Below are 13,018 nucleotides of genomic sequence, written 5' to 3' on the forward strand. Positions count from 1 at the left end.
TATCTGTGTTGAAGCAGGGGGAAGCTCAAAATAATAAGCGTGTGATCTAATTCACATCTACTTATTTCCCATAGAGGGGTTGTTTTTAAACACAGTAACTGTGATGCATGCATGCGTGAATTTATAGAAGATACAAAAGCATGCATAAAAACAATTTTTAACTTATCTATTATTATTTAAAATGATGGTATGCAATAGGTCAATTATTGATATTCTGTAATAACCAATTTAATTGCTGTTTTGAACATGGAACAGACACTTAGTCAGGTTCTTAAGACACAATTTTGTTACAGGTTTTCCAAAATACACGAATATATCTTACAATTCTTTATTAGCACCACAGTAGTTTTAATAGGATGTTAAAACTGTGCTTTGAGGTGAGCGCCACCACAGCCTTGCCTGCCTCTGGCCTTTCTCTTAGGTGGAAGAGGCTGAAGGCAGCCCAGTCTGTTGTAGGCCAGAAAACCCAAGTGAGGGCGGCAGAGCACCCCAAGTCTTAGCGGGGAGAATACGGCTACCCCCAGTGGGGACAGGTGGAGGCTCATGGGGGCAATGGCAAGCGGGGCCCTCCCCTGAGTTCGCTACAAAGCCGCCTGCTTTCTGGCTGCTCAGGGAAAGCTGTGTGCCTCAAGGCCCTGCCCCGCAGCAGCCAGCAGCTGGCTGGCTCCACGTGGGCCAACGGTTGGCCCGGAGGAGAAGAAAAATGACTTTACAATAATGTTTTCTCTTGCCAAAGAATTGCTGTGGGCACAGCTAATATTTAATTACCATTGATTATAATTAATAACAATTATAAAAGAGTTCTTTATTTTCTGCAAAGCCTTCTGTATTATAACTAAAACCCTAAGTATTAAGAAGCTATTGCCTCAGAATCTTTTCTGGAGCAAAAGCTACTCCCCAGAATTTAAAAGCTCCTTGTGTGAGAGCAAGGATTTAAAGTAAACTTCTTTTTGAGAGGCATTAGCTAATAAAATACTTTCCACTTAGAAAACAATATACACTGAAAGATTCAAACTCTTAGCTTCTTGTATAGAAGCAGAAACAATAAAAATTCTTCTTACATAATGTAGAGCTATATTAGCCATACCTAGAGGCAAAATTTTCCAGTGATTACCAGTTCACTAGAAGCAAACCCTTTAGAATTATTGAGATGCAAAGGAAAAAAACAAACCTTTAAACCTATAATAACTTTACATGAAGTAGGCAAGACAGATTGTAATGCCTTTACAGTCTGATTGACCTTTTATAAACTTTAAATTAGAACTTTAATTAGAACAACATCTGGGGAGGAAGCCAGCGCGGCGGGGCTGTGGGCGGAGGTCTGCCGGGCACACTGACCGGCAGGGTGGTGGCCCGAGGAAGGTGGGTGTAGGAGGCTACAGCGCTCTCCACTGGAAGCCCAGGCCATGGCTGGGCTTAGTGGAAGCCCAGCCTGAGACTTAGTGGTCAAAGCCTGGAGCACATCCTTGGCCCCGGAGCCTTCTGCAATACGCTGTGGCGCATTCTCCTTGGGGCTCTGTGACGTCTTTAAACGGCACCTGCTGCAGGGCCTCGGGCAGCGTTTGTAGCGTCTAGTGTGGGCTAGCTGCTTTTGGGTTGCCTGAGGGTCATGGCAGTTTTATTCTAAATATGCTATCGTTAACCAAATGGAGTACAGTATACTTTTTCTCCAGATTCAGTCGAGCATATCAATGAAATCAATATAAATGTTTTCCCAAGATTTCCGCTCACTAAAGCCTTGCTTTTTTTTTTCTTTTCTGGCTCGGTCACTCCAATTGTTAACTACAATACTTGATGGAGTACAAGGTTAAGGTTGTTAGAGTTAGGGATAGATGCCTGAACCACTCGGCTGGTGTTTTCTTTGCCACTGGTGGCCGCTACGCCTAGGCGGAGCCAGGAATTCAGGCTGCATTCTGAAATTCTGAAACGCCATAAATGGGATTTTAAAAGACTCAAAATGGAAGTTTGAACAGAAGGTGAGGTTATTTTGATTTTTTGTTTTTGTTTCCGGAAAAGAGATGTTAAATAACCTCTGTTAAATAGCAATAATGAATGAATAAATGCAATCCCATTTTGAAAAAAAAAAAATAACAACATCTGGATAGATCTGCAACAGTGTTCTTTCAGCTAAAAGAAAATTCCTCTGGAGGCAAGGAGAGGCAAGTTTCAAGAACTTCCCCAGGCACAACGTTTGCAAGACAAAAGAAAGTCACACAAGGCCCGCAGAGGCTGCTCTGAGCTTTGTTCCTCTTGTCTTGAGGACAGATTTTAGAAATTTTAAGTTTCTTTTGCAATATTAGACCATAATTACAACTTTGGGAAAGCAAAACCCAATTTCAAAACAATTTATTACCTTAAAATAAATGCTAGAGACATTACTATCATGTTACTAAGTTTGGCTGCCAATTTATACCTATGAATGCATGACAGTGCAAATTTTAATGCTTCATTAAATGCTTTAAATCTTATCTTTAAGTCTACCTTTTAGGATAAGAATCACATTAAATATTATCTCAACTAGAAGTATCCCTAAGAGGCCTAGTTTTTTGTCCTGCTTTTGCCACGTGTTTGAAAGACTCCTGAGTTGCCAATTTAAGGCTAACCTTCTGTTACCAATATAACAATTATTTAATCCTAACCAATAACTTATGAGCTGATACTCTTGTGAAGACACGCAGAGCACATTACCAGTAAAAAACCAAGTGAAGTGGCCACACTTAGACCATTAAGAGAATTTTAATTTTTCTAGCTATAATTATAAAATAAAAAGCACTTTGTCATTAGCTAAATGCAATAATCATGACTGCAGAGAATTTTCTTAGGAAAAAACCATCTATCAGCTTTTTTGCCCCAAAACCAAGAGGCTGCAGACTCCCGTAAAAAAAAAGTTTTTCCAGCAGGAGCCCTCCTGCTGTGCCTGATCCTGGCTAAAGCATGTGGCCACACTCTTGCTAAACCAGCAGATAAAGTTTTAGCCATCTTTATATTCCAACATGAAACACAGAACATTCAGTCATTCAGACGACTAGACACGAACACACATGAATTGAGCACGTGAACAGACCAGTGCACCAGACATTAGATGTTAGACAACACAAAGAGAGCAGAGAACTTCTGCTGTAAGGGATAGAGAGGAAAAGGCAGAGCATCCCCCAACATTTCTCTCTGCCTCTGTGAGAGTTTCAAAATCCATTTTCCTCTATATATTTTATTATTACAAACCATGTTTCTGCTGCCTGATGCAGCTCTCATCTGCGGACATCTGCCTGATTATTTAATCCAAACCCTTTTATTTCTCTCACCTAAAAAAGTTTCTGAAAGCTGCGGCTGCCTGCCTGCTGCGTTCCTAGATCCTGAAATCACTGCTGAACCTGAGCGAATCCAGTGCGGGTCAGCCGCTGTTCCATCTCAGACCATACCGCACCTTAGCACCTTTTGCCCGTAGCTTCTCTGTGCTCCGATACGAATTTTCTAATTCTTTCCTATCTGTGGAGCTCCATACCAGCAAGCAGTGTTTCTTCCAGCGTCTTCTACCATTCGCAGGTCCCGCATTGGTACGCCAAATTGTTGGGGCCGGCCTGCGGCTCTCATGCCCTGTTTTGAACCTGGGAGGCAAAGAGAAGAGGGAACCTAGGCGGGCTGAGAAATGATGGAACCAAGACATGCTAGTCTGTTCAAGGTTGGCCAGTTTACTAAGAGAATGTGGTTATAAGGGGGAATGCCCACCCCCCACCAGTCCATTCTTGGTGTCTGGAGCCAGCCTGTTGACAATGTGCAGAATAAAATGTTTCTCTGGAATATCTCAGGGGCTTCTCAGCAGGTAGCAGTGTCTTGGAGAGAGCAGTGGCAGGTGACACAACAAAAGAGCCATCTAGGTCAGAAGGCTCCACCGTAGGTAATCTCCTTCTTAGTGGCAGCAAGGTCAAAGTCTGGATCAGCCTGTTTCAGGACTGAGGAAGGCTACAACAGGTATAGATGAGAATGAAGATTTTCAGCTTAAAGGGCCAGTAAATATGTTCAACAAAATTATAGAAGAAAACTTCCCTAATCTAAAGAAAGACATGCCCATGAACATATGAGAAGCCTACAGAATTCCTAATAGACTGGACCAGAAAAGAAATTCCTCCCGACATATTATAATCAGAACAACAAATGCACTAAATGAAGACAGAATATTAAAAGCAGTAAGGAAAAATGGTCAAGTAACATATAAAGGCAGACCTATTAGAATTACACGAGACTTCTCACCAGAGACTATGAAAGCCAGAAGATCATGGACAGATGTTATACAGACACTAAGAGAACACAAATGCCAGCTCAGGGTACTATACCCAACAAAACTATCAATTATTATAGATGGAGAAACCAAGGTATTCCATGACAAAACCAAATTCATACAATATCTTTACGTGAATCCATCCCTTCAAAGGATAATAAAGGGAAAACTCCAACACAAGGAGGGAAATTATGCTCTAGAAAAAGCAAGAAAGTAATCCTTCAACAAACATAAAAGAAGATATCCTCAAGAACTGAATCCCAACTCTAACAACAAAAATAACAGGAAGCAAAATTTACTTTTCCTTAGTATCTCTTAATATCAGTGGACTCATTTCCCCCATAAAAAGTCATAGACTAACAGACTGGAGTATCTTGTCTTTCTGGTCATTGCTGTGGTTTGTAGGTGGTACAGCTGGATAGGATTGCTGTGTCATTTCCCTTCATTGGTGGATTGCACAGCACCTTCCAGTACTGTGAGAGCTAGTCCTTAAGGAAGAGGTCTTCACATCCAGCCTAATTTCTCCAAGTCCTGTGTTGGAAATATTTGTCACAGGTCAGTAAACTCCCATTTGTCGTTCTGTAATAGATCTCCATGTTCTGTATAAGGGTCTCTTCATCTATTTATTTGAGAGCTGGAGATTTATTTCAGGCCCCAGGACCTGTGCTGTTGAAGGGGAGAATCAGGTCCTGCAAGTGTCCCCTGCCAACTGCATGTGTGCCCACCCCAGAGAAAATTAATAGATGTAATAGATATTAAGTAAAAGTAATTTTTGCTTCCTGTTATTCCAAAAAGTGCAACAGAGATGTGGTGGTTTCAATGAGAATGACCCTGTAGGCTCAGATATTTGAACGTTTGGTCTCTAGTTGTGGAACTGTTTTGGGAAGGATTAGGAGGTGTGGCCTTGTTGGAGGAAGTGTGTCACTGGAGGTGGACTTTGAGGTTGCAAAAACCCAAACAAAGCCTAGTCAGTCAGTCTGCCTATGCCTGCCCCCACAGCCTCCATCCCTACCTCCCACCATCCCTACCTTATACTTCTGGATCAAATGTGAGCTCTCAGCTATTGCCAGGCTGTACACCATGATGGTCACAAACTCACCCTCTGAAACTGTAAACAAACCCCAAGTTAAATGATTTCTTTTACAAGTTCCCTTTGTCATGACGTCTTTTTTTTTTTTTTACGTATTTTCCTCAATTACATTTCCAATGCTATCCCAAACGTCCCCCATACACTCCCCCCCCACTTCCCTACCCACCCATTCCCATTTTTTGGCCCTGGCGTTCCCCTGTACTGGGGCATATAAAGTTTGCGTGTCCAATGGGCCTCTCTTTCCAGTGATGGCTGACTAGGCCATCTTTTGATACATATGTAGCTAGAGTCAAGAGCTCCAGGGTACTGGTTAGTTCATAATGTTGTTCCACCTATAGGGTTGCAGATCCCTTTAGCTCCTTGGGTAATTTCTCTAGCTCCTCCATTGGGAGCCCTGTGATCCATCCACTAGCTGACTGTGAGCATCCACTTCTGTGTTTGCTAGGCCCCGGCATAGTCTCACAAGAGACAGCTATATCTGGGTTCTTTCAGCAAATTCTTGCTAGTGTATGCAATGGTGTCAGCGTTTGGAAGCTGATTATGGGGTTGATCCCTGGATATAGCAGTCTCTAGATGGTCCATCCTTTTGTCTCAGCTCCAAACTTTGTCTCTGTAACTCCTTCCATGGGTGTTTTGTTCCCAATTCTAAGGAGGGGCATAGTGTCCACACTTCAGTCTTCATTCTTCTTGAGTTTCATGTGTTTAGCAAATTGTATCTTATATCTTGGGTATCCTAAGTTTCTGGGCTAATATCCACTTATCAGTGAGTACATATTGTGCAAGTTCCTTTGTGATTGGGTTACCTCACTCAGGATGATGCCCTCCAGGTCCATCCACTTGCTTAGGATTTTCATAAATTCATTCTTTTTAATAGCTGAGTAGTACTCCATTGTGTAAATGTACCACATTTTCTGTATCCATTCCTCTGTTGAGGGGCATCTGGGTTCTTTCCAGCTTCTGGCTATTATACATAAGGCTGCTATGAACATAGTGGAGCATGTGTCCTTCTTACCGGTTGGGACATCTTCTGGATATATACCCAGGAGAGGTATTGCTGGATCCTCCGGTAGTACTATGTCCAATTTTCTAAGGAACCGCCAGACTGATTTCCAGAGTGGTTGTACAAGCTTGCAATCCCACCAACAATGGAGGAGTGTTCCTCTTTTTCCACATCCTTGCCAGCATCTGCTGTCACCTGAATTTTTGATCTTAGCCATTCTGACTGGTGTGAGGTGGAATCTCAGGGTTGTTTTGATTTGCATTTCTCTGATGATTAAGGATGTTGAACATTTTTTCAGGTGCTTCTCTGCCATTCAGTATTCCTCAGGTGAGAATTCTTTGTTCAGTTGTCATGACATCTTTTAACAGCAACAGCAAAGTAACTAAGGAATTGCCACTTGTATGCTGAGAGTAACCAATAGCCATCTAATTGGACTTAAAGCAAGCTCAACAGGAGAGGAAAATGTCTCATATTATAAATCTAACCAACTACCCCTGACTGGTGAGGTCTATGACCCTAGAGAAGGATCTGCTCTAGTAAATCAGCATAATTTCTAACTGCATTGTAAATACTTATCCTCATACCTACAAATAAATATAGGTCTCCCTCTTTATCACAGAAGCTTCTTAAAGTGAAAGAATGGAAAAAATATATAAGCTGCTTAGTTTTTTTGGTCAACTTGACTCAAATTAGGGTCATTTAGAAAGAGAACTTCTATTGAGAAAAAATATTTTCATAAGATTGGCCTGTGGACAAGTCTGTGGAGCATATTCTTAATTGACAAGTGATGCAGGAGGCCTTAGCTCACGATTGGCAGTGCCACCCCTGGGCAGATGGTCCTGGATGCTATAATAAAGCAGGCTGAGTAGGCCACCATAAGGTGGTATAAGCACTCTGGATATCAGTCTGGCGGTTTCTCAGAAAATTGGGACATAGTTCTACTGGAAGAACCAGCAATACCACTACCAGGGATATACCCAGAAGATGCTCCAACATGTAATAAGGACACATGTTCCACTATGTCCATAGCAACCTTATTTATAATAACAAGAAGCTGGAAATAATCCAGATGTCCTTCATCAGGGGAATGGATACGGAAAATGTGGTGCATTTCCACAACAGAGTATTGTGTTATGTTAGGTCTACTTATGATGTTACTGTGTTCCTTTGGAAGCTAAATATGACAATATTTTATTGGGTATTATGTTGTCAGAATGTGGACTTGTAGTGGTTAATTTTTGTTGTCAACATGACTGAATCAGGAATCTACTAAGAAATGGAGTTCGGGTAACTCTGTGGGGATACTTTCTGATTTAACTGTGAGAGTAAGATTTTTCCCAAGAGCCTGTAGTATCTTCTGCCTCTATCCAAAATATAAAGAAGAATATAGGAAAAACAGTTCTTTTGTCTGAATTCCTCCACCTATTGCTGGTAGGTACATCAACTCTGTTGTAAAACAGAGTTGACATTAGAACTCAGCTTCATCTGCCTTCCAATGTGGACTGAAGATCAACAGGTCTCTAGGAATTATTCAGGCTTTCAGCACCAGATTTCAGAACTTCAAAGGCAGCATGCCTGGTGAATTGAGAACTGCACCTCTACAGTGTGCAGCCAGCAATTCCTAGACCACTAATATACATACTATGTAAGCCAATCTAGTACATTCTCCTTGTAACATGTGTTCATTCTATTACTTGTCTTTCTCTGGAGAAACTTGAATTATATAGTGGCTCAGAGATCCAATTCTCTAGAGAACTTAAAAAAATAGATCAAGTTAGTTCTTCAGTTCTGGCTGTTGTGGTAGTCATTGTGAATTCCAGACTGACCTGAAACTCATGGGAATCCTTCTGCCTTAGAATGCATGGACTATAGGCATGTGCCATGTTAGCTACCTTCATTTGAACTTTCAGGTCTACATTAACAATATTATGGTATTTGGGAACTTATGAACCTTGGGAGATTATATGTATTCCAATTTAAAATATTTTCATGAAGAAATTTGGGATCTCATATTATATTTTTGTACACAATGAAAAGGCAACCATTATACTATCTAATCATTACTTATTATTATTATCATTAGTCAAATGATATTCTATTCACAACATTGTTAAATTACCATTCATAAGGGATCTTAGATTGACAGCCACTAATGATACTTAGTGTCTCTTGGTGTAGCCCACTGGACCTGGGAGATCCTGATTAGTATCAAGAGACAGTCCACTAGTAAGCATATGTTGGAACAAATTCATGTCCCTGTCATTTCTGCTCCTGGTGGTACAAGTCTTCTCGGTCTGAACATGCATGCTTTGGTGGTGGTGGTAAGAGGTGAAAATTCAGTGCCTTGGAAAGCATTTTAAAGAAACACTATCAATGTGAAAAATATCTAGTATGTCATATTGAGTGAAGAGTCTCCTACTTTTCTCCTGGCTGAACTTTGTTCCTAGCAGTGGGGTTTCATGTTGATGCTGGCATATGCAAGGTAGCAGGATGACCTGTGGGGACCTGGAGACTCACTTGGGCTTTTTTGGGCTTCCAGATGAATTCAGTTGTCAATTCTCAGAGAACAGGGAGGCAATGTATGTACTTGGTTTTTCATAGTGACCACACAAGATGTCCACTGAGATATGCTTGGTTTAATGCAGTTCTTAGGCTGTTAGTTGATTGGAGAAGAATAACTGGCAGATGTTGAATTCACTTCTGGACAAATTATGAACATTTAGAACAGAAGTGTTGACTTACTTACATTTCAGCTATTGGGACCAATGTGTTGATATTTTTTATCTTTGAGTTAAAAGAACAGAGGGCAGAGTTCTGGCTGCTAGGAGCTGCTTGTAGCAAGGGTGTGGCCTCAATGTGATCAGAGCATCTTGCTATTTGTTTTCTGTAAATGGCAGTGGTGTTTTTCTTCAATATGGTTTTACTACAATCAGATACCAAGAGTGAAAGCATTTGGTTGTTCTAAGTCAGATAGCTAGGTCTGAGACCAGAGATGGATGCTAGTTGACCAGAATGACAAAGTCTCACATACAAGGACTTTATCCATTTACAGGGAAAGAGTATTTAAGTACAGATGTGTGTGTGGTAGCCAGAGGTTGATGTTGGGTACCCCTGTTCATCACCATTGCTTGAGCTACAATCTCTTTATGAATGTGGAGCTCCTGATTTCAACCAGACTGGCTTGGCTACTCCAGTGGACTCCTGGGAACTGCCCTTTTTGTCCCTTTGAATGCTGTAGTTGCAGCTGCCCTTTACCATCCCTGGCTTTTTACATGGTGTTGGGATTCTGAATTTTCACTCTCTGTCTGGGGCTCTAGATGAAAGCAGCTGGACATGAGCCTTTAACCATCCGACTAGAGTTCATTGTGAGTGTCTTGTAATCTAGTCCACTTCTAGGGCTACAGGCAGGACTACAGAACTACAGGGTGTTTTCTGCTAATAATAATATGGTCAAACATAAAAACAAATGCTAAGGGATGATGATCCAATGAATATATTTTGTGGGATAAATGCCTTTTGACTTAAAATCTTTTGAAAATTTGTTATTTTATATGTACTGAGAGTTTTCCTTACATGTGTGTATGCATACAACTTGCATGCCTCAGGGGTCAGAAGGGAGAGATTGATCCACTCAAACTGGAGTTGCAGATGATAAATTGTCATGTACATTTTGAGAACTGACCCAGGATCTCTGCATGAATAACCTATGCTCAAAACTGCTGAGTCATCACTCTAGTGCCTGGTACTGAAGTCTTGGTTTATCTGGCTTGTTTCCTTTCCTTTCCTTTCCTTTCCTTTCCTTTCCTTTCCTTTCCTTTCCTTTCCTTTCCTTTCCTTTCCTTTCCTTTCCTTTCCTTTCCTTTCCTTTCCTTTCCTTTCCTTCCCTTTTCTTACCTCTTCTCTTCTCTTCTCTTCTCTTCTCTTCTCTTCTCTTCTCTTCTCTTCTCTTCTCTTCTCTTCTTTTCCTTTATGTTGGTGAGAATTAAAACCATAGCCCTGCACCTGTTAGATAGGTGTACTACCCCTGATCTACACCCCCATATTCAGGTTGATTTTTAAGTTGTAAGTTTTCCTTTGCATTATTTATCTGGGGCTGTGTAACATGAATATGCTTTTACTAGAATTGTGTACCATGACTGAAGGGATAAAAGTCTATAACCTTGATTTCAGTAGACAGTGAACCACATGGGAAAATAACCAGCACTGTTGAGTGACTTTATCCCTAATGAAGGTATCCACATGCAGTGCTTCTACACCAAGTGTTTTAGGGTACAGGTAATATAAAGGCAGTCATTGTAATAATCAGTTATTTTTCCTTGACACTGGGCAAAGAGACACTGTGGATGCCCTGTTAACCAAGTCTGAACACCTTCCCTTGTCATTTACAGGTTTAGGAACACTCAGATCTCCACCTTTAGTCATGGTACTGCAAAGCCCTTCAGTGACAGACAGTCTGAAGAGATGGAACGGCTGACGGCAGAGGAAACAAGGAATGGGACATGGGTCCAGGAGTTTGTCCTTGAGGGGTTCCCTGTGGCCGAGCACCTGAGGATCCTCTTCTTCCTGATGCACTTGCTGGCCTACTTGGCTTCCCTCATGGGCAACACGCTCATAATTAGCATCACCTGCTTGGACCACCGATTGCAGACGCCCATGTACTTCTTCCTCAGCACTTTCTCCTTTGTGGAGTGCTGTTTTATAACTACAGTTATCCCCCAGCTGCTCGCCATCTTTCTGTCAGGGAGGCAAACCATCTCCTTTGTGGCTTGCTTCACACAGGCCTTTTTCTTTCTTTTCCTGGGAGCAACTGTTTTTTACCTCCTGGCTGTCTTATCCCTGGATCGCTATCTGGCCATCTGCAAACCTCTACATTATCCAACCATCATGAGCCCAAGGATGTGCTTTCTCCTTGTTACTGTGTGCTTAGCTTTGGGATTCCTCTTCATGGCTGGTCCAGTTGTGATGCTTTCCCAGTCATCCTACTGTGGCCCCAATGTTATTCCTCACTTTTTCTGTGATTTTGGGCCACTGGCAAATCTCTCATGTTTAGATACCAGGTCGGTTGAGATGCTATTTTTTAACCTTGCATTAATTGTGCTTTTTGGTTCCCTTCTGGTAGCCATCTTTGCATACAGCAACATAGTGGTCACAATAGTGGGTCTCCCTTCGGCCAGGGAGCAACAGAGAGCTTTTTCCACTTGTTCCTCTCATCTCATTGTCCTCTCTTTAATGTATGGCAGCTGTGTATTTATATACATGAAGCCAAAGCAGACAAGCAGGCTGGACACCAACCGAGAGGCTGCTCTTGTGAACACGGTAGTGACACCCCTTCTGAACCCTGTTATCTACACCCTGAGAAACAAGCAGGTCCACCAGGCTCTGAGGGATGCACTGTCCAGGGTTAAATTACCCAGATTTCAGAGGAGCAATGCACCTTCCCTTTGACTTAGTCTAACACCATTTTAATTTTATTTAAATGTTCTATATAAATCATCAGGTATGTTATCAAATCCTGCTGGTTTGTTACTACAGCAATGGTTGATGTATCCATTAATTCTACCTGAAGGCATTAATAATCTTGTTTTGAAAAAAAATCTTTCTATAACTGCTTTGGTGTAAATGAAGACCAAAGCCTCATATATATTACATGCATATTACAGTTTCTACAAAATGTTTGTAATTATCCATTCATTTATTTGATGTGTGGCTTTGGTCTGATTTCAGGGATCCTCTTTTAGTGATGGAGGAACAAGAGGGGCTTGAGTTGTGAATGGTGAATCAAACTAATGAGTACCAAGAATTTAAAATTTATCGATGACAGATTTATGTTATCATACCAACATTTACATGACCCATAAACAATAACTGTCATGATATTCATAATAAATTACCTTACACCATGTACTATAATTGTTTCCCATGAAGAATACTTGCATATAAACAGACATCATTACATACTCCTCTAGTTTTCACTAAGTTGTAAAGCATTGAAATAAAAAGTTCTCATTGCTGTGACTCCTTTACCAGGTTGCATTCACTCTTAACCCCTAAATGCAAGAATCAACAAAAGGCCACAGGAATTATGGATTGTTAAGCAGACTAGAGTTTTATGTTGGTCTCCATGCCAATGAAATGCAAATAATTCAGGAGAAATTTCCTCAGAGATGAAAGAAATCTAACTGTAATGTTAGAAGATAATACTGCTTCTTGAGATGAATTTATGGACAAGGTCAGACATCCACGTTAGCACTAAGACAAAATGAATGTATTGATCAAACATGTGTCATGAGCCAAGCTGAATAGAAAACAAGAAGGAAAACACCTTTGTCCTGCTTAGTTTTCCTGTCAATTTGACCTGACCCTCAGTTGAGGAATGGCTACCATCAGATGGCCTGTGTGTAAGACTGCGAATCATTTTCCTAATTGTTGATTGACATGGGAGGGCTCAGAACACATGTACAGTGCTATTCTCTTCCTCTGGCAGGTGGGCCTGGGCTGTCTGGGAAATGCAGCTGACTGTGACCATAGCTGTAAGCCAGCAAGCAACAGCCTTTTGCCATTCCAATTTCAAGCTCTCGCCTTGTGTTCTTTCCCTGTCTTTTCTTAATGAACTGTAACTTGAAAGCCAAATAAACCCTTTTCCTCCCCAAGT

The 13,018-nt window shown here is 41.2% G+C and overlaps 1 protein-coding gene across 1 annotated transcript; it reads left to right on the forward strand.

The window, feature by feature from the left end:
- Nucleotides 1-1,564: 1,564 nt before the first annotated feature.
- On the forward strand, nucleotides 1,565-13,014 carry Olfr212 (olfactory receptor 212). Its single transcript, NM_001011800.2, has 2 exons — nucleotides 1,565-1,976; nucleotides 10,755-13,014. The coding sequence occupies exon 2, from the start codon at nucleotides 10,828-10,830 to the stop codon at nucleotides 11,809-11,811; it is 984 nt and encodes a 327-aa protein (NP_001011800.1). The 5' UTR covers nucleotides 1,565-1,976; nucleotides 10,755-10,827; the 3' UTR covers nucleotides 11,812-13,014.
- The last annotated feature ends 4 nt before the right edge of the window (nucleotides 13,015-13,018 follow it).

Source organism: Mus musculus, chromosome 6, assembly GCF_000001635.26.
Source record: "Mus musculus strain C57BL/6J chromosome 6, GRCm38.p6 C57BL/6J".
Lineage (NCBI taxonomy): Eukaryota > Metazoa > Chordata > Mammalia > Rodentia > Muridae > Mus > Mus musculus.